The following is a 25,807-nucleotide window of genomic DNA, read 5'->3' as shown; positions in this document are numbered from 1 at the left end:
CGGCTTTATAACAAAAAAAGACGTCACTCAACCGCAACGACCGAAAAGTGACGTCCCAGCAACACACGCTACCTACCCAGCTGATAATCGCCGACACGCGAGAGAGGGGGAACTGGCAATCTTGGACATAACTCACGTTACATCCGAGAAAGGTCGTCCGTTTGTGCTTCTTCACTACGGATTCTCTGCCATTTTCGCGACGCAGTCTTCAATTGCGCCGCAGCGGGATGAGCTTATTATAGGATAGTGCGCAACACTCTGCAACGATGCAGTCCGCCGCCGCCGCCAACGTGGTCGCCAGTAAACCGGCCAACGAGCCGTCAGGGTCGTCGCCGTCGTCGCAGCCGTCGCCGCTGAAGATGGGGCAGCTCGAGGGGGTTCAGGAGAAGCCGCAGTCGCAAGCGCAACCGACGGCTACGACGACGGCGACAACGACGACGCCGGCGCCTCAGAAGCAAAAGAAGACGGTGGAACCGTCGCTGCGGTATCCCTTCTGGTTCGGAGGCAGCGCCAGTAGTATGGCCGCTTGCGTGACCCATCCCCTGGATTTGGGTAAGTTCTGCCAACAATGATCTCGCGATATGGGCGTGAGAGCCAGCGATATCGCACATGTTTGAGCGAGCCAAGAGCTGACAATGTCTCACAGTAAAGGTAATGCGCTCCCACTTCAAGAATACACCGGGAAACGAACCCCTCGATCCATGATAGCAAGCCCAAGCTCTCCCAAGAGTCGTAGCACACATCAACAGTTCTACGTAGCTCCAATAGCAAGACTTACTTACACGATGCCACCATCCCCTCTAGGTCCGCCTCCAGGTTCGCCGCCCCGATGCGCCAAAGAACATGGTCGGCACCTTTACCCACATCATCCGCAACCACGGCATGACAGGCCTCTACAACGGCCTCTCGGCCTCCCTCCTCCGCCAAATGACCTACTCCACCGTCCGCTTCGGCGCCTACGAGGAGATGAAGATCCGCGCCACCCGCGCAAACGACGGCAAACCCCCTTCCTTCCCCGTCCTCGTCGCCATGGCCTCGGCCGCGGGCTTCGTCGGCGGCATCTCGGGAAACGCCGCCGACGTCCTCAACGTCCGCATGCAGCAGGACGCCGCCCTCCCCGCCGCCGAGCGTCGCAACTACAGCCACGCCCTCGAGGGCATGCTCCGCATGGCGCGCGAGGAAGGCATCATGAGTTGGTTCAGGGGCGTCCTGCCCAATAGTATGCGCGCCGCGGCCATGACGGCCTCGCAGCTCGCATCGTATGATACCTTCAAGGGTATGCTCATCCGCCACACGCCCATGGGAGATAACCTGACGACGCACTTTACGGCCTCGTTCCTCGCTGGTGCCGTGGCCGCTACGGTGACGAGCCCCATTGATGTCATCAAGACGCGGGTTATGTCGGCGAGCACCCAGGAGGGGCTGGTGCATACCCTGGCCAAGATTTACAAGGCCGAGGGCCTTGGGTGGATGTTCAAGGGCTGGGTGCCCAGTTTCCTCCGCCTCGGACCGTACGTTCTCGTCCCCCGCTTGCTCGTATGATGGATATCTTGTACGCTTTACTAACCCCCGTCCAGACAAACCATCTGTACATTTGTCTTCCTAGAAATGCACCGCAATGTCTATAGAAAGGTCGCCGACACCGGCTACGGTGAAGATGCGTCCATCAAGGGGTAATAAATACACAAAAAAGGCTTGTGTTGTGTTATAGAATGAGCGTTTAGATACATAGACTGGCGCTGCATCATCATCACTAGTACCATCTTGGCATGTTTGGAGGCGTTGGAAAAGAGGCAACTCTGCTGCATTTGACAGGAGTAACGGAGGGCACATACAGGAAAGAAAGAAATGATTGGTTTTCTTTGCAGCTATCCAATGCACGCTTCATGTGAGGTTTCTGTGTGAGTTGTATTATAGATATCCGGGAAAAGGCGCACCTTCTCGGCCGAAATCAGAATCCCGCCTACCTCACTTCGCCCTTGTATTTGACAGGCCTTTTTTCTGCTTTCGCGATTGCTCTACCGTCGTCATCCCCTATCACGGGTGTCTATAAGCCAAGCCAGTCTGGGCCCAGGTCTAAATCAACGACAGGACGCTGAAAAGCCTACCCCCTCTTGCCGCTGCGGAGTGCATCTTATCGTGCGTGCTTGATCGTTTCGCGCGTCGCAAGGCAACCTCCATCTCCCTTCAGTTGGGCCGATTTAGCCAGCTGATGGCCAAGCTAGGTTCGTTGCAAAATCTCGCAAACTCCATTACCGCCCCCATGTGTGGTTTTCATACATAAACGCCTTTTTTATGATTTTGTGCTTGTCGTTCTCTCTCAGTTCCATCCAGATTGTCCGGAGGCGCCGTAAGGGGTAGTGGTGGTATAGGGTGTCGTTGCGTTGCCTCCCCATGAGGTCTGGTTGCCGCCATTGAAAGGAGTGGTGTAGCCCTGGTCTTGCCAGGGGTTGCCACCGTCCATGTCCAGGTTAGGGCTGCGAGGTCCATCAAAGTCGCCCATGCCATCATCGTCTGCCTCGCCTGTGAGGATGTGGAGCGTGAGGGCCAGCTTCTCTTGCAAAATCTTGATTCCCTCCTGGATAATCTGATCCGGCTCCAGACTGCCTACACCTTCGACCTCGAAGTAGAACTTGCCGGGCAGCGCGTCGTAGTCGAAGGCTTCGCCTTCTTGTGGGGGGTCCTCCATCTTGGCGTACTTGTTCTCGGGCCTTTACTACAGTTTAGCCACCTCTCACCTTCAAGGAGCATGTCAGTCGCATTACTCACCATTCAGCCTTGGCATCTTCTTCAAACCACATATCCAAGTGGTGCAGCTTGTTGTGAGGGTCGTATTCAAACCCAACGGCAGACGTCGGCATCCATTTTGCGTGCTCCTTTGCGATGCCCTTCTTCGCGATGCATGATATCTTGAGTTCCTGCCCTTTGCGCAGCTTGCAAATCAAAGAGCCTTGTCCTTCAGGGTCGAGGATGACAGGGTTGCCCACGGTGCCGTTTTGCCTAAAGCTGTCGACGATGAGGTCGCTGGCGTAAACTTTCATAGTCTCGTCTGAAGAGCATCGCGCGTGCAGCGTGAGCTTTACGCTGCAGTTGTCGCAGTACTGCTCGCAGTCACAGTCTCGGGTGTAAAGCAAGCTGTTGACGTCCTTGGACTGGAGGGGAATCAGACCCAGGCGATGGGCAATGAACTCGTCGGCAAGGACAGATGTGTTGGCCTCGATTTCGACCAGATCGATAGCGATCACCGGGACTTCGGCTTGGATGACGCGACGCAGCGAGTTGGCGAAGGAGAGGTCGCAGTTCGAGAGATCAAAGTTGACGTGGATATTATCAGCCTAACGAGACGCCGGGCGATCAGTTTTAAAGCCACAAGCAAAGTCTTTTGAGGAAGTAGTACCCCTGAGATCTTGATCGATGGTCCTCCAGACTCGCCATCCAGCAGCATCGGCTCGTAATCCATCGCGCCGCCTTTCTCCTTTCAGTAGTAGCCCGGTCGAAGTTTCTGAGAAGCAATTCGGATTGTTCTGCGGCAAAAGTTTTCGATTCGATGTGTATGAGAAGCAAGAGCGCCTTGGCAATCGTAATTATCGTGGGTCGCAGCTGGGTTGAATGGGTGGAAGTTGGCGATCGCGTTCCGGTGGAGGGGAGGCTGAAAGGATATTTTTGCGACCAGAGGCAAAGTGAACACAAGCCGCCGCCTCAGGTGCCACTCAGTTACCAATTGGAAGGTGCAGCGACCGTGCCTGGCGCCTGCTGGAATCGCGTTGGCCTTGCCTTGGCGCTAGTGTTATCGATAAAGCTCTGAGCGGTCCCTCGATTCATCCGCCCCCGGATGGAGCTCTCTGGAATCTTATGATTGGGCGCGAACTTTCCCGCATGGCCGGGGGTTCAAGGGACGGCAATTCGTCACTTGGGGCCATTCCGATAAAATTTCATTTTCTTCTAAAAGCTTCTCCGTACACGCGACCAATCCCTACATCGCCTCCTAGAATCCAACCACGCTTTCGCCCTCCCGAGTCTTTCTCACAAACACCACAATCGCCACAATGTTCAGACAAGCTATTGCTACCTCTTCTCGCGCAGTGCGCACCCGCATGCGCACCCAGACCCCCAAGTCTGTCTTCCAAAATCAGTTCCAGAGCTCCCCTGCCTTCAGGATACGAGCCGCGCAACCCGCCGTTGCGAGATGGTACAGCGACGCCAAGGAGAACACCGAGGCCACCAAGGAGGGCGAGAAGCCCGCTGATGATGCCGAGTCTGCCCTGAAGAAGCAGCTGGAGACCAAGGAGAAGGAGGCTGCCGACTGGAAGGTTCGTTCGCATTCTGTCTCCCCCCGATCTCGGCGGCCGAGTTTCGAGACCCAATTCTAACATGCAGCTCTTCCAGGACAAGTGCCTTCGCACCATCGCCGACTTCCGTAACCTCCAGGACCGCACACAACGCGAGGTCAAGCAGGCGCGCGACTTCGCCCTGCAGAAGTTCTCAAAGGACCTCATTGACAGCATCGACAACCTCGACCGCGCCCTCTCCATGGTGCCCCAGGAGAAGCTCCAGGTCGAGGAGAAGTCTGGCGACCTCAAGGACCTCGCCAACCTGTACGAGGGTCTCAAGATGACCGACGACATCCTCATGTCGACGCTGAAGAAGCACGGCATCGAGCGATTCGACCCCGAGGGCGAGAAGTTCAACCCCAACGAGCACGACGCCACCTTCATGGCACCCCAGCCCGACAAGGAGGACAACACCGTCTTCCACGTCCAGCAGAAGGGCTTCAAGCTCAACGGTCGCGTGATGCGCGCTGCCAAGGTCGGCGTCGTCAAGAACGCTTAAAAGATTGATGCCTCGACATCTTTCATCACAATTTCCGATCTCTACGGAGATCTTGTTCTAAAAGCATGGGGCTAGTCGGCTGACCGCTGGAGGTGTCGGCGGCTTTCAAGCCCCCCTTGTACCATTATGTTCTACGATATTCTCTCGATTCCCGGAACAGCGAATTGGGCGTTCCGGTCGGTGTATAATGCTCCTCTCATGATGTGACAATAGCATGGCGGAAAAAATGTAAGGGGACCGCAAAAGGGAAGGCCTTTTTGCTGGATGAAAAGAAGAAACGGATAGAATCTGGATACGTTTGTGTATACAATAGACCCCGGATAGGGGTTTCGGGGTCTGATGATTCTTCTCAAAGCTCTGGTACAATTTAATCATACCGTCTAGGAGATTTCAATCTCCCTGTGTCTTAATCACACACACATAATCCCATCCCGGTCTTTGCATTTACACTCGGTCAAGATTGAACGTAATACTTTGACACATCCTTTTTACATTGACAATGTCGTGAGGCCGCCCTCGGCTCTTCGGCAAATCCAACATCTTCCAATTATCTCATCATAGAGTCTCGTACTCAAACATTGGCCACGTCATGACCCAAAGCATCGTTCGTGGAAAGCAATCTGAAAAGAAAGAACAAAATCGAGAAGCTCTCGTCAAGGATTGTTGGCTTCTCCGATCTGCACCGTAGTGTTAGTCAATAGTCCCACTCGACACTGATAATAGTAGCTTGGCAGTACCTAATTGTTTGCTCATCCAGGAAACTTACGAGAGAGCCGAGAAGTCGACCCCAGTATTTCAAAGCAATCATAGTCGTCGATAATAGTCTGCTCACCACCGGTTGCAACAGCCGTATAGGGAGAGGAGCCAACCACACATTGGACCTTGATAGTCCCCAACAGCAACGTAGCAATTCGAAGTCGACTAAATGAGATGCGTGATGTTCTGCCCTGTCGATCGTCTTCCCTTCTCGGGGTTTGTCCTAGTGTTGTCGTAAGCCAGACGAACTGATCATGATTCAAATCCCAGAACTTACCTATCAGCAACAGTTCACCGAAGAACCATACCAAACGCAGCAGGATAAAAGCGAGAATGCCACGAGCACAGCTGACTGTGCTGGAGAACATTCCTCACTAGACGGTTACCTCAAGATCAACCAGTAAGGTCCAAAGCCGCCATCTTGTCCCGGAAGTTCTGCGAGACAGCCCGGCGAACCTCCTCGGGATTCGCCAAGTTGGCTCTCGAGCACTCGTCCTTGATACGGGTCTTGACCCGAACCAGCTCACTCTTCATCTTCTCATTCTCCTCCTCGGCGTCCTTGAGGGAGTGGAACTTGGCCTGAACCTCGTACCGCAAGTCGTGCAAGTGCGCAGACACACGGCGCAGCACACGCTTCTCGTGCTTCAGGCGCTTGGCGAGCTCCTCGGCAGCCTTTCTCTCCTGCTCTGCGCGCTCCTCGGCAGCTTTGCGCTCTCGCTCCGCACGCTCTTCGGCAGCCTTGCGCTCCTTCTCGGCGAGCTCCCGCGCGGCTTTTCTCTCTTTTTCAGCCTTCTCCCAGGCGGCCTTGCGCTCCCAAGCTTCTCTGAGCTCCCGCGCGGCACGCTCCCGGTCGGCGCGCTCCTTGGCGGCCCTCTGCGCCAACACGTGGTCGACAGACAGGCGCATCTCGCGAAGCTCCTTCTGGGCCCGGCCGACGTCGTCGCGCAGGACGGCGTTCTCGCGAGTGACTTCCTCGTCCCGGGTTTTCCAGCGGAGGATGGTCTTCTGGCGCTGCGTGATGAGGTTAGCCGCGCTCGCCGCCTCGACGCCGGCGACCTTGCGGGCACCGGGAGTCTTGAGGATCTCTTCGACCTCGGAGTGGGTGTAGTGCTCGGCATAGATGGTGCCGGGCTCAGTATTGGTCGTAGAATCATCAGTGACGGGCGCGGGGGGCGCAATTGGAGGGTCGCCCTGTTCGTGATACTCGATCTTGCGGAAGTTACGTCCGACTTCGGGGTTCATGCGGTCGAAGAGGCCGAACCACCAGTTGCGCATCTTGTGCTGCAAGGTCACACCTATGCCAGATTTAATGGTTTTGGACTTTGAGGGGATCTTTGTAGTGGTACTTACCAGCAGGCAGGTAGAGGATGGAAGGCTCGGAATCAAGAGAGTAGCAGGGCGTGAGATAGCCATTGTCGTTGATGTCTCTCTGGGTCTCGAACTCCATTCTGAGACGGTCAGGGACTTTCACTTTAGGAGGGCCATCGTCCATGGCAGTCGCGGGACGCATACGCCGAGCCTAGGATTTGTTCAGCATGGGGTTGCTCGGAAAGGCGATGTTGTACAACTTACATCCTCCGCCGGGAATATTTTGCCGTCAGTGTTCTGCTCGGCACAGCCCTCGGCAAGAAGGCGGAAAGTACAAGGAGAAATTCTTCCAGACGCGGGATCACCCTCGTCGTCCGAGATACCGTAGTCCTTGACTACTATGGGTCAGTATCGGCGCAAAGAAGGACCTGGGCCTGACTTACCAAAGTTGCGGGCCGGATCGTAGGGCAGCTTGTAGGGGAGCAGCCCCTTGAAAGAGGGCCCAGAGACCTCGGCAATCGGAGGGAGGTAATCCTCGAATCTGAAGCCCTCAAAATCGGGCACGACGTGGAGATAGTTGGGGCGAGGGACATTGTAGGCTGCCTTCCTGTCCGCCGTATCCGGGGCGTACTCTTGAGATAGCAAATGAGTGTCGTCGAGCATCCTAGATACAGTCAGTCATGCGCACGAATTGAACAACCCGCCACATGAAAACTCACTTGACATAGTCATCCGTCTCTCGCTCCAGCTCAGTGTTCAAGCCTGGAGTCTCGGTTCCCTTGACAAGAGATGACTGCGTCTTGGAAGCTCTAGAAGAACTGTGTTTAGGAGGGTGACAAGTAAGAAGGTCCTTCCTCGGATAGTGACTCACGTCTGGGACTCGCCGCGCGCAAAGCCGCCACCGTCGACAGCCCTTTCCTTTCCCTTACGCTCGGGCATCTCACAAGGCTGGCTGTGAGTAAAAGCACCACCATCAACAGCTTTTCCTTTTCCCTTGACGTCGGGCTTCTCATCATGCTGGCAAGACGGGCCGTCAACCGCAACTTTGGCACCGTCTCTCTTAGCTCTAAGAGCAGACTCGAAAGCCTTCACCTCCATCCAAGATCGCAGCGGGTCGCTCGCATCCCTCATGGAGCCGCGGACAGCATCGTAGGCCTTCATCATGGAGTCTGTCATCTTCCACTCTTTCGCGTAAGGGTGGCCGGCGGAGCAGCCAGGGATCTGAGGGCCAGGCCCATCGAAACCGTAATCGACCAGGTTGCTCTGGAAGATGGACCAGTCCTTGGTCGTGGGGAATCCCTCGATCTGGATGCTGGGATCCGGCACTAAGATAAGTCGGTTAGCTACGACTCTACGCAGCCCCGGCAGGGAGCAGGTGGAGTCAGTGGAACAGAAAGGTATTCATTGAAACCAGAATGTGCTGTCTAAGGACCGAGTGGAAGCAGCAAAACGACGCGGAGCACTTGATACCTTCATGGACCGAACGCGAGTACGACTCCGAATCGGTGCTGATGCTCACCTCCCAGAGGTTGACACCAGCATATCGGGCATGGTCAAAAACGACGGTATCCGGGCCTGTTTCAAGAGATCAGAGGCAGAAATGAGAAGGCAGCGATTCGACAACTTACTCGAAGAACGGTTGAACTCGCGCAAGTTATTGTCTTGCTCCCAATTGCCGTATAAGAGCGTGTCATGGGTAAAGGCTACATTCTCCTGGCCATGGGGTCCGACGTTGGAGTTCATCATCCCAAACTCGTTGAGATTGTAGACGTCCTCGTGGTCCTCGCTGAGGAAGCCCTGCTCGTCGTACATGTTGGCAAGGTGAACTTCGCGGGACGACTCGCGAGACGCCTCTTCGATGATCGAAAGGCGATGGGGATTGTGGTCGTTGAGATCACCCGCTGTGTCGATGTTGTTCGCTATTTACTTTTCGTCAGAAATACCGTTCTTGCTTACGATGAAAGTATCCCAAAAAAAATCACGAACAGTTGGATGACTTACCAGACTTGGAGCGCGAGTGCTTGCCACGGTCACGTCGAGAAGACATGCTCGACAGACGCTTGAGAGTACTGAGACTCTTGGATCTTTTGAGTGAAGAGGATGCCTTCAACACCAGACCTGTGATGAAAAAATGAGCAGCTGTCAAGCGATGAAATGATTGATGGCAACAAGGATCCGAATCGAGGGTAGAAAGGAAGGGTAAGCAAGTGTTTTCGAGTATTTCCGAAGAAACACACGTCTCAAACTCGAGCTTGAAAGATGGATGAAACTCGGTAGGAATCGATGGGAATAATGAAGAGGAAGGATCAGAAAATGGATGAGGTAAAGGTGATTTAGGTGAGAGATCGTGAGATCGAGAAGGGGAATCGTCTAGGGCTATGGGAAATACTCACCCTTCCAAGCCTTTGCGGCAGCTTGAAACGTCTTCTTCGAGCGAAGCTCTCCTTGGTCTTTCTCGTCCATCATCACGGAGATTGAAGCCGTGTTGACGACTAAGCGGGTTTCCGAGTGTGTGGCTTCATGGGCGGTCGGTGGAATGTAAGCGTTGTAAGTGATCGGGATCATTGGATATGGTGGACTGCGCGACGAACGACTTGGATTAACTTTGTACAATTGGAAGGCGAAGTAAGAACTCGGGGCCACCAAGATTAACTTACTTTGAACTCGGGTGGTTGAATAATGAAGGATTTTCGAGCTTGTTTGGGTGCCTTTCAAGTCTTGTGTGTAGTTGACACTACCCTTTGTGCAGATGGTGATGTTTGTGTTTGAGATTTCTGGCAAAAGCCCAAGAACAACCTATTTTGGCAGGAAGCTTTCCTTCGGGATTCACTGGCAATGATGGGCGTGCACAAAAACTTCGTCCATCAAAGTACTGGCAGTTACCTATCTGGGAGAAGTCAAGCTATGGCTATCATTCTCAAACTTGCTTCTTCACACATGAACTTTCACATGCATTGTCGCTCGCAGTATTTTACACCTCTCAAATCATGTTTTGATTGTTATACAGCTTCATACGATTTCTAACCATCGAGAAGAGGTGTTCAAAGAAAAGCAGGAATTCCTGTTTCAAATCTCATAATCCTAGCCATGCTATGCCGAAGTCGGGATTGCTTCACTCAAACCCAGTGAACATTGGCGTGCCCTCCCCAAGAAAGACGTCCCTCCTAGCATAGTCTATTGACCATTTAACCATTACTTCTTGCTCTTCCCCTTGGCAGTCGTTGCCTTGGCCTTGGGCCTACCCTTCGGCTTGGCATTTGCCTCTTCGTCGTCATCCTCATCGGCTGCTTTAGCCTTCTTCGTCGCTGTCTTAGCCTTCCGTTTGGGCGCTTTGATCAACTTGTCCTTCTTCAAGTCAATTTTGTCCTCGTCCTCCTCACCCGCATCAGCAGGTTCCGCAACATCGGCATCATCGTCCTCTTCGATAGCTTCCTCAAGGTCCGGAGCCTCCTTCGCAACCTTCTTGGGCTCCATGATGTTGCTGGCCTTCAAGAAGGGGATAGGATGAGACATTGCGTTGTAGCTGGAATGTTATTAGCACTAAGTATGGACATCGAGAAGAATGAGTACTTACGTTCGCGTGAATGCTGCCTTTGTCTTGGATTCGATATCAACCCGGCCTTCAGCTTGTGGACCAACACCGAGCTCCTGAATGGCATCAAAATCGTCTCGTGTCAAGTAGTAGCTGTCCATCAGCTCGATAATCTCGTCGACAGATTCCTTGCCTTCGACGGACAAACGACGGATCATCTGATCCCACAAGACAGGCAGATATTGCTGGCGAACCTCATTAGCGTCGCCAGAGGACCTCAGCCGCATGTGCGAGTGCAGCTCGCGGACAAAACGACCGAGTTTGCCAGTCTTGCTGTTATTGCCAAGCCAAGAGGTGAAGTTGGAGCCCATGAGCTGGCCAGCAACAAAGCTCGATGGCCTAACTGTGCTGAACACTGCATGAGTAGGCATAAGACTCCATTGCTGTTGAGGTCCGTGAATCATTCGATCAACCAAGTCACCATCGCTGATGCTTTCCGCCGCCTGGTCCACCAATTCGAGGTACTTCAGGTTCTCCTCCCTCTTGTTGTAACCTCTGTTGTTGAGTGACATGGGCTTTGAGCGCAGGTAGTTCTCCTGGATCATCAGGTAGCTGAATTCGTGGTCATTGAAGTAGAGCTCGATCTTTTCGTTCAAAGTGGTTTTACTGGCAGGAGCGAACAGCCCACCAGCGAGCATCTTCTGGCAAATATCCCAAGGTTTGAGAACGACGTGTTTCTCCCATGCCTTGGTCATTGCCTTGCCCTTGTCGTAGCTCATTGATGCTTGATCGAGTTTGGCGGTGGAGATCATGTTGATGATTTGCCGAATATCCTTGTTGCTGCCTTCGATGAGGGCATCGACGACAGGCACAGGAAGTTTGAGCCCTTCGCGATGGCAGATTGTCATAATACGTGACCGGACCTGCTCAACCGTCGGGCGCCTGAAGGGAACATCCATAGCGACGAAGTCGAACGGCTTCATCTTTGGTAGTTTCCGCTCGTTGCAAATGAGAATGAGGGGAATCTCAGTCTTCTTGCAGAACTTGGCCAGAGCTCCGACACCACCGCGGTCACCTGCGGACATTCCGTCAACTTCGTCCATAATCAAGACAATGTTCTTCTTTTCTCCGTCGACCTTCTTGCCGTCTCCGGCAAAGAAGCCGAGTAGCGATGTGTTGTTCATGATATCAGCGACACCATTCTCGACCAATTTCTTGCTGCGTGTGTCACTAGCGTTGCTCTCGATGACATCGAAGCCCTCGAGTTTGGCAGCCAAGTGCGCCGCAGTCGTCTTGCCGATGCCTGGCGGGCCAGAGATAATGATAGCTCGCGTGCCACCCATACCGTCTGCACCACGTCTCTGAAAGTCGTACTTGCGTGCCTTTTGCCAGTTCCTCAACCAAGCCTGGATCTTTTCGACCTGTGCCTTGTTGCCGCAGATGTGATTGAGTGCCGTCGGGGCATACTTTGATGTCCACAGCTGCACGGGGGCTGCTGTCGGAGTAGGGGCGGCTGTGGTCCCGCGAGCGGTTGCTGCTTGCTTGGCTGCTTTTTCTGCTGTAGCCTTCCGGGCCTTCTCCTCCCTCTCCATCTCCAATGCCTGGATCTTGATAGCCTCTTCGTCCTTCTTCTTCTTTTCGCGCGCCTTCTCCGCACCCTTGCCGGAGCCGCCATAAGCAGGCAGTTTCCTGATGAGTTCGAAGAGACCCTCCTCGTTGATGGTTTTGATGTTCATGTCTCTGATTTTCTTCAGCTTGCTGGGTCCCGCGTCGTCTCCCAGAACAACATAGCTCGTCTTGCTGCTTGGTGCTCCAGTGATTTTTCCTCCGTACTTTTTGACCAACGCCTGGCCTTCCTCGCGGCCAATTGTCTGAAGAACACCAGTGAAGACAAATGTCAGTCCAGAAAGACATTCATCCTCGCCTTCAGGCAGTTCCGCAGCACCTGCATTGGCAGGTACAGCCGCGCTGTTTCCTCCACCACCAGCATTCTTCCTCCAGTCAAACTTGGGTGCATTCGGGTCCTGGGCAGGAGGCGTCGGAGGGCGGACGGTGGGAATATTGTCAAGGATCGACTGGTAAGCCGAGTCTTCGGGTTCGTCGGCCTTCTTAGCCCTGGGAGCGCGTGGCTTAGCGGGGGCCTTCTTCTTTGGCGGCTGCTCTTCCTCCTCTTCCCCCTCGTCTTCGTCAGGAGTTTTGCGCCTCTTTGTACCAGCTGCTGCCTTCGTAGTCTTGTTTGGAGTACCATTAGGAGCACTTCGAGAGGCTACACGCTTCGCTTTCGGTTTGATGTCCTCGTCGCTATCGTCCTCCGCATAGTCGTCAGTCTTTCGCTTGTTGCGACCCTTTACATCAGCAGCAAAAATATCATCGTCATCCTTGTCATCTTCGTCCTTGTATGCATCGGCATCGTCGTCGGACTCGATTTTCGTGTATGTCCTAGCGGCCCGTCTCTTGGGCGATTCTTGTACAGGTTTGGCAGTAGTCTTCTTGGTGCGTGGGCTGGTCCTGATCTCTACTTCGGTCTTCACTTTGGTTGCTTGGTCTGGCTTGGCGGCGGGTGTAGGCTTAGCCGCCTTCGAAGATTTGGATGACGCGAAGTAATCACTGGCCGTGGTCTCAGTTCCCTTCGGAGCTTCGTCTCTGCTGTGGAATTAGAAGCGATCGATGGAGAGGGGAATTCGATTCGCGTACTTGGCTTTCTGCTTGACAGCAGCTTTCGCAGCCGGCTTTCTAGGAAAAGTTAGCTATTTTTTCAACTGCAAGTCTGTGAAATAGACTAACGGCGCAGGGGCAGGCTCGGCATCGTCGTCGCTGTCCTCGATGACCTTCCTGTTCCTCCGGGTCTTCGGGGGCTCCTCGACCTTCTTCGGCGGTGGCCTCGGGGGACCGCCTCCCTTAGGCCCAAAGAATGACCTAATATCAGGCATTGTGTTTTTGTGCAGTGATTTATCTTCCGTTGAGCAGTCGCAGAGAGCAACGGAAGGTTAAATCGAAAGTTGGGCTGCTGTTGCCTGGAGGGAAGGTTGGAGGTTGACAGACGAAGAAGCCAATCGAGGTCGCCGTGCCTGGCGTCTAGAAGCGTGCACGTAATGGATTTCCAGTTGCTACGCGAAAGTGACGCGAGGTCTGTGACCCCGGTCAGCACTTTAGAGTGCCTGTGGCGCAGCAGCTCAAGGCAGCCTCAGCAAAATTATCGCCCAATATCTCAGGCCATATGAGCCACACCCAAGCTCTCGTGAAGCTAGGGATATTTTCTTGGAGATCCCATCATCAACGACGTTCATCGGCAAGTCGCAAGAATGAGGCCCACCGCTCCCACGGCGCTTTTCAGCGCCTTTCAAGGCCTTAAAATATCTGCGACGCCGTCAGCTAGCCCCCTCAGGGCCGCGATCCGACCTCAATTGACGAAGCCGCTGGTCGCATCCCAGATCCTCCGCGATGCTCGCCCATTTTCCACAACACCTGCAGCGCAGGGCAATTGGCTCGAACCCTCGATCGACCGAACAAAGAAGATGATGAAAGGACGCCCTCGTGTGGCTACGGGAGGATCGACCAAGGGCACAACTGTCATCTGGGGCGACTACGGCCTCAGGATGAAGGACCATCACCGAAGAATCAGCGCGAAGCAGCTCAAGAACGCCGAAGATACGATTAAGATGAGACTACGTGGCCAAAAGTACCGGATGTACAAGAGAGTGTGCTGCAACGTCGGTGTCTATGTGTCGGGTAACGAGGTAAGGCGGATGATCGGGAATTATAGGCGATAGTGAGGTGCTGATTCTCGGACCAGATGCGTATGGGTAAGGGAAAGGGTTCTTTCGATCATTGGGCGGCTCGTGTTGCTGTCAACCAGATCGTTTTCGAAATCAGAGGAATGCTTCACGAGGCTGTTGCAAAGGACGCATTCCGTCTGGCGGGTAACAAGTTGCCCGGTGAGTACATCCCCAAGTGCGTGAAGCATAACCAATACTTACACAATGCAAGGTCAATGGGAGTTTGTACACAAGGGAGCGGCTCCTGTTGTTGGTATTACGAAGCTTGAGAACGGTGTTACGTTGGAGGATCTGAAAAGACCAAGAAAGGTGATCGCGCCTGAGGACTTGCTTGCCGAGGCAACGAGCAAGCCCACCAGCGCGGCATCTACCACACCGCCGTCTGCAAAGCCCTAGATTTTTGGACGAGACTGATTGTAACATTTACCGCTCTTCACCTTGAGATGGACTAGGCGCAATCTCGAGTTCATGGAGTGGCTGTACTATAAATGACCATACTAGATGGCGAGGTGTCATTGCAGCTGTACAAAAAAAGGAAAAGTACCTTTTAGATACGTCACAAACCTACTGTGGCATTATTGTTGTCAACTTGCTTTTGTACGGGTAGTTTTAAGTGAGTGAGAGGCATTGTCGTGCGCCAAGTAGTGATGTATACCCCAAAGCTACTATGATGTGGCTTGAGGGCACGGACCAAGCTCGCCAGCCATACCTAGATATTTCCCACTTAACGCGAACGCGTCTTCTTGGAGAGCGCATCACCAGAAAGTCCCACGCTCTGCAGCCCGCTCCGCCAGCCAACTTCAAATCTTTTACACGGCGTCTTTCATCACACACCATAGCAATCAAAATGGCGCTTATTGTCGACAAACATAGACCAAAGTCACTGGATGCTCTGACATATCATCAAGAGCTTTCAGATCGACTCGGCTCTCTGGTAGGAAGCTATAATTATGCACTCTCCCAGGCAGCTACTCACATAATCCACAGGCCCAAAGCGGAGATTTCCCCCATTTGCTGGTATACGGACCGTCCGGCGCTGGAAAGAAGACACGCATCGTCGCCACACTCAAGGAGCTGTACGGACCCGGCGTAGAGAAGATCAAGATTGATGCGCGTGTCTTCCAGACATCGAGCAACCGCAAGCTCGAGTTCAACATTGTCGCGTCGAACTATCACCTCGAAATCACCCCTTCGGACGTTGGAAACTACGACAGAGTTGTCGTCCAGGACCTGCTGAAGGAGGTAGCACAGACACAACAGGTTGACCAGTCGGCAAAGCAGAGATTTAAGGTTGTGGTCATCAATGAGGCAGACCACCTCACCAGAGATGCACAGGCCGCGCTCCGCCGAACGATGGAGAAGTACTCTCCCAATCTACGATTGATCCTCCTAGCCAATTCGACGGCAAACATCATCGCCCCCATCCGATCGAGAACACTACTAGTCCGAGTAGCTGCACCAACACACGAGCAAATTTGCGAGGTCCTGGCAGTGTCAGCGAAGAAGGAAAATTGGCCTATGGTGAAGGGTCTACATATGAGGATAGCGCAGGAGAGTGGCAGGAACCTGAGACGAGCTCTGCTCATGTACGAGGCTGTCCACGCACAAAAGTAGGGCATCTTCGCACAGCTTTTTGCAGGATTAGCAAGCTAACAAGCCCACAGCGAGAAAGTCACGGATAGCACGCCAATCCCGCCGCCAGACTGGGAGGCACTCATCAGCCAGATAGCGAGGGAGATTGTCGACGAGCACACGCCCGCACGGATTCTCCAGGTGCGGGCGAAGCTGTACGATCTTCTCACGCATTGCATCCCGCCCACGACGATTCTCAAGACGCTCACATTCAAGCTTATTGTGTTGATCGACGACGCTCTGAAGGCGGAGGTGATCAAGTGGTCGGCGTTCTACGAGCACCGAATCAGGATGGGCACGAAGGTCATATTCCACCTGGAGGCGTTCGTGGCCAAGTTCATGAGGATCATGGAGATGTACTTGATGAGCATGGAGTTGTGAGTAAAATGGATAATACAAAAGGAGGCGTTTAGGGGTTTCAGGCGGCATATGTCGGGGGCAAATACTTCTTCTACTACCAGGCCAGTGCCAAAATGCAAACAAGTCCACCTAGCGGTTCCCAGCCAGCTGGATCTCTTGTGTATTTCGCCGTCAGTCCGATTGGACGTTCACGTTCGTAAGTCGAGCGTCCAATGGCTCGAAGACACTCGGAAGTGCAGCATATGGGTGACTTGTGATCGATCGGCAAAGCCTTACGGCGAGACCCATAGTTCCGGTCAGGATACCCGACAAGGGCACCGAGGATGCAGAACGTCAGTTACGCCCATGCGGCCCATGTCTGCTAAGCGACGATTCTGCCTCACAGGATGCAAGTGAATCCGGATCTGATAGGTCACAGAGAAGCGGCTAAGACGGCTCCTCTTCTTCTTTTTTTTTTTTCCGTCTGCGCTCAACAATATGTCGCTAGGAGTCCCCAACAGAAAGGGCGTAAATTCCCACATGCTTATATGGGGTTGCCAGAGCTCAGAGATCCATCCTGCCGCACGAGGCTCGGAGGACTCACGGTGATTTATCCCAAATGGACCGTTTGAGAGAAACTCCGATTTCCAGAACAACCCCGGCCGAAAACAATACTTTTTTGCTCGTGTATCGTGGCCCTTTGGGATATGCTGTTTTCTCCACATAAACAGAAGAGGATGCTTCGCCCGGGTTTCCCGTAAAGAAGGACGACCCCTCCACCCCGGTCCCCAAATTACAGATGCGGCGGCGACGGCGGGATGGCGTTTTCCCAAGCCTTCCCCCGCGAGTGTCGGGTATGCCAAGACGACTTCCATTCGTCCATCCTATGAGACGACGGCAGGTGGACTGACCCGGATCAGCAGGGAAAGGGTTAGGTTGGAACCAGTCTCACACACACGTAGCAAGGACAATAGCGCAGGGGTGTATGAGGAAGGGCAAGGGACCCGGCCTTCTGGAATGGCAGCAAGCAGCACGACTAAAACAGCGCATCACAAGCACGGGCGCGCGCACGCTTGCCCTACTGTATCGAAAGGTACTTCACTACCTACTTCCGCAGGCGGACATGGAAAATCCGGGTGCCCACGGGGTAAAATGCGGGAGCTGTCTGGGGAGTCCAGGGTTGGGTGAAGGGTTCTGAGGGGAAAACGCGGAGGCGAGTGGTTAATCGCGGGAGACCGTCATGCCACATTGATGTTAACTAGCCTGCACTGGTTGGATTGTGAAGCTGTTCAACCTGTTCGTGTTCACATGTTCGACAGAAAGTGACACTTTTGTGTCATCGTTGGAGGAAGGGGCTCTTGATATGAGGCAAGCCACTTTCCCAAAGACGACGCCAGGCGTCAGGTACACGAAAACAAGAGGCAGGCACCTTAGGTAAGGTAGGTAGGTACGAATAGAACGCAGCACCTGCCTGCAGTGCGTTACATCAGTCATACCCGAGGATGGAATCCACTTACAAGCAATCCATGGATCCCTCTCTTCCTCTCTTTGACCTGTGCAAGGACGAGCGGGACTTCCGTTCGGCCCCTCCAGCCACACATGCACACCAACACTCGCTACACCAGCAATTTCTATGGCTTTCTTCCGCCTGCATGACGATGGTACTTCGTACAGATGTGCCCCTCCATTTGTCTACAGGCCCACGACATGCATCAGCAATACGACAGCCAATCTCCCTACCTTATGCTGTCTGCAACTACTGATGGATGCTCCCAAACTGGAGATGATCTCGACAGCGGCCACGACAAATACGATACGACTCTAGTATCATGGAAGACAGACCACCCAAGTGGGTGCTACTACCATACTCCGTACTCCGTACCTATGTACTTCGACAGCCCACGTAGGTTATTCTGTGGACCGGCAGCCGACGTCGGAGATGCCGCATGTTAGGACTGCAGTCATCGATAGTCATCATAGTGGGTTCGGGGGCATTTTTTCTCTTCCGAAAGATAATCGGCAACGAGCGCGAGTGCGCGAGTGCGCAGCCTGAGAAAATACCCACAATCTGCAAGGAGACAGAAGACAGTTGCAAATTGCGACTGCAGGTGTGGTGGATTACGACCCCGGAATCTGCGAGACTTTGTTGAATCCCGACCCAATGCCAGACCCCGAAATGCCTACGACGAACAGCGGGGCCTGCGGAGCCCTGGGACCTCTCTATTCTCGACTTTGTTGAAGTTTCGTGGGATGCGCCGATACGACCGGACATGCGTCCTTCTGAAGCACAACATCATCGTCGTCGAGAAAACCTATGTTGACAAGGTCGTTACCAGGTCGTTAGGAAGTCGCGGGAGCCAAGCCAAAGCTCACAATCATCAATATGTCATCGTTGGGGTCGTGACCAATCACGGAGGCCGGAACACCACGGCACTCAAGGGTCGCGCGCCGTGATCAGCATCCATCGTCCTCGGCTGGCGTACACTTCACTGGGCGACAGCCGCATAGCTTCCTGAATAGCGGCGCAATGCGGTCAGCCTAGGAGACACATGAGGCGCAAGCTCGACGCCGCTGGGCAAGATGGGTGCGGGGAACTCTGGGTAGGTGAGGGGCAAGCTTTGGTGACCTCGCTCGCTCGACGCCAAAATGATTTGACAGCAAAGCGTCGGGGAACAAGTCTGCCGCATTGACAAATTCTTGGAGCTTCCGGTTGTCCTCGGTCTATTTCGGCCACTCGAGCAACCATGGTGATGATGGACGAAGAAGTCGGGTGATGGGCGCCACTTATACCACTGGCGCATTCTCGGCGATTTCAAGCCAGGACGTGAAAAGACAGACCACAGCCCGAGACAGTAGACCAGGAGAGATGTCGACAGTCACAGCCGCAGTGCAAGAAGAAAGCTCCACCAAGACAGTAGCTCACACTATCATCTGCTTTGTTAAAATGACATGGTCGATGGTCAACCGATGAATATATATCATAGGGCCGAATTTAGGCGGTCAGTGTATCCATACAGGCTATTTACGAGCACAGGCAGGAGACAACCTCAGTCTCGGCACTGATTGACACGCGATGCCCCCGTTTTAAGACAGGCTCCCTGGTGCCGATGGTGTGAAAGCGTAGGAATATCACCTATATACATGCGCGCAAGCCTCTGAGAATGCTCTTGGACGTCGTCACCGCTAGCCAAACAACAGGCTATCGTGGATCACGAGAAGGGCCATTGGTCGTTCAGTTTGCTCGACCGGTCGACGGGAGAACCCCATCGGTGGGCGAACAAAGTTCGTCGCATTCAGACGAGCTATGGATACAGTACAAGTTACAGCTGCTAAATCGAATTATTTCTTTCTGTCTCTCCCTAGCGCAGAAACTCTTCCCCTCCCCCAGACCAAGACCAACCGACGGGCCCAGGAGCATCCAGGCGCGGACGGCAGGCGGACTGCTTAGGCGAGGTTGGAGACGGGTAGCTTGGCGTCTTTGGGGGAGAAAGGCCAAAAGGTACCTTCGTCTCGTCTTTGACTGGACGATGCAGGTCTGCGCGGTGTTGGGAGCTGGGTTGGATGCGAGGGGTTGCAGGGAAGGGCAGGGTTCGCAGGTGGTTCGGGGCAAAGGAAAGGAAAGACGCATCTCAACCCCCGGCCAAGCGGTAACGGTACAGCGGTAGGGAGTACGGAGTACCTTACGGAGATGGACCAGCCACAGCCCGCCTACTGCGTATCCGTACATACTTCGTAGAGGACGCGGATGGGATTGCGGGGTGCCATGGCAAATGATGACCAATGGAGGTGAAGGGATGGGTTGAAGGAGTTTCCCTTTCCGCATGGCTTGTCCCTTTTCTCCATAACATCATCGGCCTGCGCTGTACCGTGATCTCGTAACGTGGATGGTGCTCCTTGCAATGGAGACGTGGCTCAATTCACTGGCACGCCGAACAATGCCCAAATCTGGGACTCTGTGCTGGCGGAGATGGCTGTTTGAGAGTGACTAAGTACTGTTAGACTCAACTTGAGTAGTGACTGTCGATTGAAGCTGTGGATGTAGGTATCTGTACGGAGTATGTACCGAGTAGTGGCTGGTGTCGTTACCAGGAAGCTTCCTTTTAGCTCCCCAGCTTGACGCGGTGCACTGTCCCAGGTCCCGAACAGCGGCTCCGGCTCAAGTTGTCGAGTCCCATACTCCGTACTCTCTCTCTGTACACGTTGACCTGACGTTCCCAGTACAAGTCCCAAGTTCCCCATTCGTCCATTAAAAGCAATCCCATCCCCCGTCCAACTCACGGCTCGGCCACCTGGGGAGCTGATCTTCTTAATTACGACTCACATCCTCTTCATCTTTTCCAATTCCTCCCACTCCTCTCCTCTTCACTTCACTTCCACAACCCAACTCCGACTGCTCCTGTACTTCTAGGGCATCTCCTCTCTCAGCTGCAGACGCTTAAAAGCAAACAAAACGAGAACCGGATTCAAGGGACCACCTATTGGGACGTCGACTCTTATTCACTGCTGCCGCTACCCGCTTTGCAGCAACGCTTATCAAGGACACCACGCGACTCGACACTTGAGTTGTGGAGAGTTGCGCCAGTTCCAATCCCAGCTTGCGCGCGACCTGTCATCATAACTGCACGAGCAGGACCGCTTCTCTTACGACGAGGACGGCAGAGACAGACCACCGTCGCACGATTTCTCCCAATCTTTGCAGCGCCAGCGGAACCTCTCTCTCTCGCGAATCTCAACTCGACCTCTAGAAGCTTGCACAAAGTACCCCGCATCGCTTCATAAACGGACACAATACCTACACATAAACGCACGCAGCACACACACACACACATTAAACAACCCCGCCACAATGAGCGAAGCCGCAGAGCCACAAAAGGCCCCCGTGGTCGCCGAGGCCCACCTCGTTGATACCTTCCGTAAGCCCGAACGAACCCCAATTCCCTAGCTCCATTTCTGCTCTACTTTTGGTCCTTCGCGCCAAACAGCACCGAGCGAGCGTCCGCGTCCTTTCAACCGCATTTACACGGTTCCCTGGGCGCAACGCAATTCTGAATGCTCTTGCTTCAACCAAATGGACATTTTTATGCATTGCTTGTTGGGAGAACGACCATGGCTAATTTGAATCCCAACAGATCCCCCCCAAAAGATGCTTGACAGTAAGTGCGCCGCCGATTTGCAGAAGCCAGAATCCAGACCACCCAGACCCAGACACCCAAAAGAGTCAGACCCAGTTCCATGGCCTGTTGCCGTCCGAAAGTCGCGTGAGGGGCACTGGAGATTGCCATGGTCGCTATGCAGGGGTTGTGGTTACTGTACTGGTGGTCTACGGAGTATGGGAGAAAGAAGGAGGGGCAGCGCAATTCGGAGCTATTGGGCTCATTTGATTGGACATTTTGGCTAACAATTCCTGTCTTCTTCCCGCAGAGCACCCCAGCAAGCCCCACTTGAGCAGTAAGCCATTTTCCCCTCTTTACCCCAATTCCACCTCTCTTCATTGGCTGACCGGAGCTCCCCCTTCCTCCTCATTGCTGCAGGTCTCGAGGATTACCAGAAGCTGTACAAGGAATCCATCACCGACCCAAAGGCCTTCTGGGGCACCAAAGCCCGCGAGCTCCTATCTTGGTTCAGCGATTTCCAGACCGTCTACTCCGGTTCCCTGGCCGGTGGCGATAGTGCTTGGTTTGTTGAGGGCCAGCTCAACGCCTGCTACAACTGTGTCGACCGTCACGCTTTCAAGGACCCCAACCGCGTTGCCATCATCTACGAGGCCGACGAGCCCGGTGAAGGCCGCAATGTCACCTACGGCGAGCTCCTCCGCGAGGTTTCCCGCACTGCCTGGGTCCTGAAGCAGATGGGCGTGCGCAAGGGAGATACTGTTGCTATTTACCTGCCCATGATTCCCGAGGCCATCATTGCCCTCCTCGCTTGCGTCCGTATCGGCGCCGTCCACTCCGTCGTCTTTGCCGGTTTCTCCGCCGATTCGCTCCGTGACCGTGTCATTGACGGCAACTCCAAGGTCGTCATCACCACCGACGAGGGTAAGCGCGGCGGCAAGTTGATCGGCACCAAGAAGATTGTCGACGACGCTCTGAAGCAGTGCCCCGATGTGTCCCACGTTCTCGTCTACAAGCGCACCGGCGCCGACGTGCCCATGACAAAGGGACGCGACTGGTGGTGGCACGAAGAGGTCGAGAAGTGGCCCTCCTACTTCCCCCCTGAGCGGGTCAACTCCGAGGACCCCCTTTTCCTCCTCTACACCTCCGGTTCCACCGGTAAGCCCAAGGGCGTTATGCACACCACCGGTGGCTACCTGGTCGGTGCCGCCGCCACGGGCAAGTACGTCTTTGACATCCACGATGGCGACCGTTACTTCTGTGGTGGTGACGTCGGCTGGATTACTGGACACACCTACGTCGTTTACGCCCCTCTGCTGCTCGGTGTGAGCACCGTCGTCTTCGAGGGCACGCCCGCCTACCCCAACTTCTCAAGATACTGGGACATCATCGCGAACCACAAAGTCACCCAGTTCTACGTCGCTCCTACCGCCCTGCGGTTACTGAAGAGAGCCGGTGACCAGCATGTCAAGGGTGACATGAAGCACCTCAGAGTCCTCGGCTCCGTCGGTGAGCCCATCGCCGCCGAGGTCTGGAAGTGGTACTTTGAGGTTGTCGGCAAGGAGGAGGCCCACATTGTAGACGTAAGTGAAGCTGGCGTTGATGTGACGGCACAACCGGACTAACAGACTTGCAGACATACTGGCAGACCGAGACCGGCTCCAACGTCATCACTCCCCTGGCCGGTGTCACACCGACCAAGCCGGGTAGTGCCTCGTTGCCCTTCTTCGGCATCGAGCCCTCCATCATCGATCCCGTTTCCGGTGAGGAGATTCACGGCAACGATGTCGAGGGCGTGCTGGCCTTCAAGCAGGCATGGCCCAGTATGGCCCGCACCGTTTGGGGCGCTCACAAGCGCTACATGGACACGTACCTGAACGTCTACCCTGGCTACTACGTACGTTGTCGTCTCCTCATCGTTTCGAGACATTTGCTGACACAAAACACAGTTCACCGGTGACGGAGCCGGTCGTGACCACGAAGGCTTCTACTGGATCCGCGGCCGCGTCGACGACGTGGTCAACGTCTCGGGCCACCGCCTGTCGACGGCCGAGATCGAGGCCGCGCTCATCGAGCACCACTCCATCGCCGAGGCCGCCGTCGTCGGCGTCGCGGACGAGCTCACCGGCCAGGCCGTCAACGCCTTTGTCGCCCTCAAGGACGGCAACGAGGCCTCGGACGCGCTGCGCAAGGAGTTCATCATGCAGGTGCGCAAGAGCATCGGGCCGTTTGCCGCGCCAAAGGCCGTTCACATTGTTCCTGATCTGCCCAAGACCCGCTCCGGCAAGATTATGCGCAGAATTCTCCGCAAGATCTTGGCTGGCGAGGAGGATCAGCTTGGTGATGTTACGACTGTAAGTTTTAGCCACCCTTTGTATGAGGAAGTCGTGTTTGCTAACGCAAAAGACAGCTTTCGGATCCCTCCATTGTTGAAAAAATTATCAACATTGTCCACGAGGAGAAGAGGAAGAAGTAAATGCATGATGCCGATGTTGGTGAAGTGAGAGTGAGAGACAAGAGAGACGTGAGTGATACCACAGGAACAGAGGAGGATAGGACAAGCAAGGTACGAACCGATCGGTTGATGCACCGTCCGCCTTGGAAACCCCACGAAAGGATTTTTAGGGTTACTACTTCTTGCTTTTGCCAAATAGCGAACCGTATACTGAAATATTTTGCGTCAAATGCCAATGAAAAAAACATGGAAACTTACACAGCCTGTCTACCACGTGCCATGTCTTTCGCGCCCGGCTCGATATCGGATTTAGTACCTGTCCCTCCGACCTACTCGATATCCTGATGACGGGTGGGTAGTTCATTCAAGAATTTGAGACATGTTTTCTACCGAGCAACAAGTCGGCTTCGACATCGTTATCAAAGTCGAGGAGGGCTGTGTCGACTCATAGGTTCCTCATAGTAGACGAATTTACGCATACCTTTGCCACTAAGGCTCAGCTGCCATCTCGAATACCGAAACATCAGCCAGAACGGCAGCCGATCGACGGTGGAGCAGTGACGGGAAATCGGAGAGAAGAGAAGAGAGGTCCGTCCGTTATATCTGCAGCTTGCTGACACTCGGATCCCCCCGTCCCCCCGACCCCCACTCTCATGCTCGGCGCTCCGTCCGCGCCCCCTTCGGAGGGCAAAGCCCGGGCTGTGTACGGGGCCGCTAGCGCAGGCACTGCTCCGTCGGTCGAGAGTGTGAGGTCTATTCTTTTCTTCTATATGTTCAAGGCCCGGTATGTGCGCTAGTCGGCATGCAGTTGCTTTTCGAGGCCGAAAGATATGTAGAGGAGGGAAGAGAGAGAGAGAGAGAGAGAGAGAGCGCACGGTTTCAGCGGGAGATGCGTGACGCTAGAACGGCACCATTCACGGCTTCGCGGGACGGATGACGTGGTTCTACAGCTTTTGCTATGCGGCTGTCTGTACGTTGGGAATTGTGTTAGGTATGCGGTTGGGGAGCGAGTATGCTCTTGGTTCGAGTGGGGTGCGCCTCTGTGTCGTGCCGTTCTGTGCAGATCCGGACCGAGAGACATCTTGCAGAGGGAGTACTATTTCCTTCTACGACTATGAAGGAGGATGAGGAGGAGAAGGCCTGGCCGTCTACCTAGTGGGACTGTTACCGGCGCTTCCCCGGAATGTCTGGAGTCTGCCATGGAAGCATAGCCTCACCGCGTTGCATGACTACCTACCTTTTCTTCCTTTCCATTCGGAGGGGTTGGTATAGACGGATCATCTTGGAGGTATTTGGGGGGGGGGGCAAAGTCAATGTGTCGTCGTCATCACAGTTCTCAAGGACCGAACATCGCCTTGCTGGATCCATCCTCCCCCCATTCCGTAGCTTCTTGGCCGAGTTGGCGAGTTCTCCATGGTTGGACTTGGCATGTCATCAAAGGTCTCTTAAATCCGAGGATGTAGAGAACAGGACTGTTCACTGCCGGTACTTCTGTACGAGAATCTTTTTCCGATTAGTCTTCTGCCACTAGGCATTGGTTTTGACAGGACACGTGGTTGATGGGATAAGTGTTCGAAGAAGGCAGTGTATCTGTACGCTTACACTTTACATCAAGGGAGTCCCTAGGACATTGGGGAAGGCGATGGATGTGACTACTGACGGGGCCCTTTCTGAGGCTATGCCGGTGTGTTGTACGGATCGGATCTTGTTAGGACGTGGTTGTTTGACCATATACAGCAGTTACTAGTGTTACTGATGACCGATCCGAGTATACGTGCTCTCGACCACAGCCTTTACACAATTGGTATGTTACTGCAAGTAAGTATCATTCACCATGGTTCATTAGGACGAATGGAGCTCACCTGAACAAGAGGCACATGAGTAGCTGGGTAGGTAGTAGTGATGAAATCATATACTCCCCGGCTCCGATATCAACTCTGCCGCATAGATCACAAACCATCGGCAGTCAGTTGTGGAGCCCTTCGGATGAAGGCAGCTTCCGTCACTTCCCATCGTCCTGGTTCTACATACTGTCCAAGAGAAGCATCAGATGACGATCAGACGAAGA

The 25,807-nt window shown here is 54.1% G+C and overlaps 8 protein-coding genes across 8 annotated transcripts; 5 read left to right on the top strand and 3 right to left on the bottom strand.

Annotated features, from left to right (window-relative positions):
- Positions 1 to 266: 266 nt before the first annotated feature.
- BDP55DRAFT_544714 (mitochondrial carrier domain-containing protein) lies at positions 267 to 1,677 on the top strand (the record flags this gene model as incomplete). The annotated part of the gene is made up of 4 exons (XM_060568509.1): positions 267 to 319; positions 628 to 637; positions 805 to 1,511; positions 1,578 to 1,677. 4 exons carry the CDS (start codon positions 267 to 269, stop codon positions 1,675 to 1,677), a joined length of 870 nt encoding a protein of 289 aa, XP_060433484.1.
- A 643-nt stretch (positions 1,678 to 2,320) lies between these two features.
- BDP55DRAFT_691253 (RNA polymerase Rpb3/RpoA insert domain-containing protein) lies at positions 2,321 to 3,460 on the bottom strand (the record flags this gene model as incomplete). The annotated part of the gene is made up of 3 exons (XM_060576947.1): positions 2,321 to 2,711; positions 2,770 to 3,335; positions 3,398 to 3,460. 3 exons carry the CDS (start codon positions 3,458 to 3,460, stop codon positions 2,321 to 2,323), a joined length of 1,020 nt encoding a protein of 339 aa, XP_060433483.1.
- A 586-nt stretch (positions 3,461 to 4,046) lies between these two features.
- Positions 4,047 to 4,830, top strand: BDP55DRAFT_545376 (GrpE protein; the record flags this gene model as incomplete). The annotated part of the gene is made up of 2 exons (XM_060568565.1): positions 4,047 to 4,310; positions 4,387 to 4,830. 2 exons carry the CDS (start codon positions 4,047 to 4,049, stop codon positions 4,828 to 4,830), a joined length of 708 nt encoding a protein of 235 aa, XP_060433482.1.
- A 1,149-nt stretch (positions 4,831 to 5,979) lies between these two features.
- Positions 5,980 to 9,459, bottom strand: BDP55DRAFT_725210 (uncharacterized protein; the record flags this gene model as incomplete). Its single annotated transcript, XM_060578984.1, has 10 exons — positions 5,980 to 6,881; positions 6,937 to 7,105; positions 7,159 to 7,289; positions 7,338 to 7,558; positions 7,614 to 7,703; positions 7,766 to 8,219; positions 8,365 to 8,469; positions 8,523 to 8,813; positions 8,896 to 9,012; positions 9,288 to 9,459. 10 exons carry the CDS (start codon positions 9,457 to 9,459, stop codon positions 5,980 to 5,982), a joined length of 2,652 nt encoding a protein of 883 aa, XP_060433481.1.
- A 308-nt stretch (positions 9,460 to 9,767) lies between these two features.
- BDP55DRAFT_651614 (replication factor RFC1 C terminal domain-containing protein) lies at positions 9,768 to 13,522 on the bottom strand. Its single transcript, XM_060574065.1, has 4 exons — positions 13,211 to 13,522; positions 13,121 to 13,159; positions 10,469 to 13,069; positions 9,768 to 10,417 (listed from the first exon to the last, which is right to left on the bottom strand). The coding sequence occupies exons 1-4, from the start codon at positions 13,354 to 13,356 to the stop codon at positions 10,087 to 10,089; spliced, it is 3,117 nt and encodes a 1,038-aa protein (XP_060433480.1). The 5' UTR covers positions 13,357 to 13,522; the 3' UTR covers positions 9,768 to 10,086.
- Positions 13,523 to 13,728: 206 nt separating this feature from the next.
- Positions 13,729 to 14,598, top strand: BDP55DRAFT_691249 (ribosomal protein L16p/L10e; the record flags this gene model as incomplete). Its single annotated transcript, XM_060576946.1, has 3 exons — positions 13,729 to 14,163; positions 14,220 to 14,361; positions 14,414 to 14,598. 3 exons carry the CDS (start codon positions 13,729 to 13,731, stop codon positions 14,596 to 14,598), a joined length of 762 nt encoding a protein of 253 aa, XP_060433479.1.
- A 451-nt stretch (positions 14,599 to 15,049) lies between these two features.
- BDP55DRAFT_544928 (replication factor C subunit 5) lies at positions 15,050 to 16,215 on the top strand (the record flags this gene model as incomplete). The annotated part of the gene is made up of 3 exons (XM_060568529.1): positions 15,050 to 15,136; positions 15,190 to 15,812; positions 15,867 to 16,215. 3 exons carry the CDS (start codon positions 15,050 to 15,052, stop codon positions 16,213 to 16,215), a joined length of 1,059 nt encoding a protein of 352 aa, XP_060433478.1.
- A 4,848-nt stretch (positions 16,216 to 21,063) lies between these two features.
- BDP55DRAFT_651600 (acetate-CoA ligase) lies at positions 21,064 to 23,912 on the top strand. Its single transcript, XM_060574064.1, has 6 exons — positions 21,064 to 21,326; positions 21,595 to 21,621; positions 21,705 to 22,867; positions 22,921 to 23,181; positions 23,234 to 23,638; positions 23,695 to 23,912. The coding sequence occupies exons 1-6, from the start codon at positions 21,317 to 21,319 to the stop codon at positions 23,758 to 23,760; spliced, it is 1,932 nt and encodes a 643-aa protein (XP_060433477.1). The 5' UTR covers positions 21,064 to 21,316; the 3' UTR covers positions 23,761 to 23,912.
- The last annotated feature ends 1,895 nt before the right edge of the window (positions 23,913 to 25,807 follow it).

Source organism: Colletotrichum godetiae (assembly GCF_030913485.1).
Source record: "Colletotrichum godetiae strain CBS 193.32 chromosome Unknown BDP55scaffold_7, whole genome shotgun sequence".
Classification (NCBI taxonomy): domain Eukaryota; kingdom Fungi; phylum Ascomycota; class Sordariomycetes; order Glomerellales; family Glomerellaceae; genus Colletotrichum; species Colletotrichum godetiae.
Note: the sequence above shows the minus strand (reverse complement) of the source record. Positions and strands in the feature narration are given on the sequence as shown.

Coding starts and splice junctions, on each gene's coding strand:
- BDP55DRAFT_651614 (XM_060574065.1), bottom strand. CDS start 13,356: ATGCCTGATATTAGGTCATTCTTTGGGCCTAAGGGAGGCGGTCCCCCG. Junction 13,160..13,210: donor GCCGAGCCTGCCCCTGCGCC/GTTAGTCTATTT, acceptor AACTTTTCCTAG/AAAGCCGGCTGCGAAAGCTG. Junction 13,070..13,120: donor GCTGTCAAGCAGAAAGCCAA/GTACGCGAATCG, acceptor ATTCCACAGCAG/AGACGAAGCTCCGAAGGGAA.
- BDP55DRAFT_651600 (XM_060574064.1), top strand. Junction 21,622..21,704: donor CAGCAAGCCCCACTTGAGCA/GTAAGCCATTTT, acceptor TCATTGCTGCAG/GTCTCGAGGATTACCAGAAG. Junction 23,639..23,694: donor AGCTTGGTGATGTTACGACT/GTAAGTTTTAGC, acceptor CGCAAAAGACAG/CTTTCGGATCCCTCCATTGT.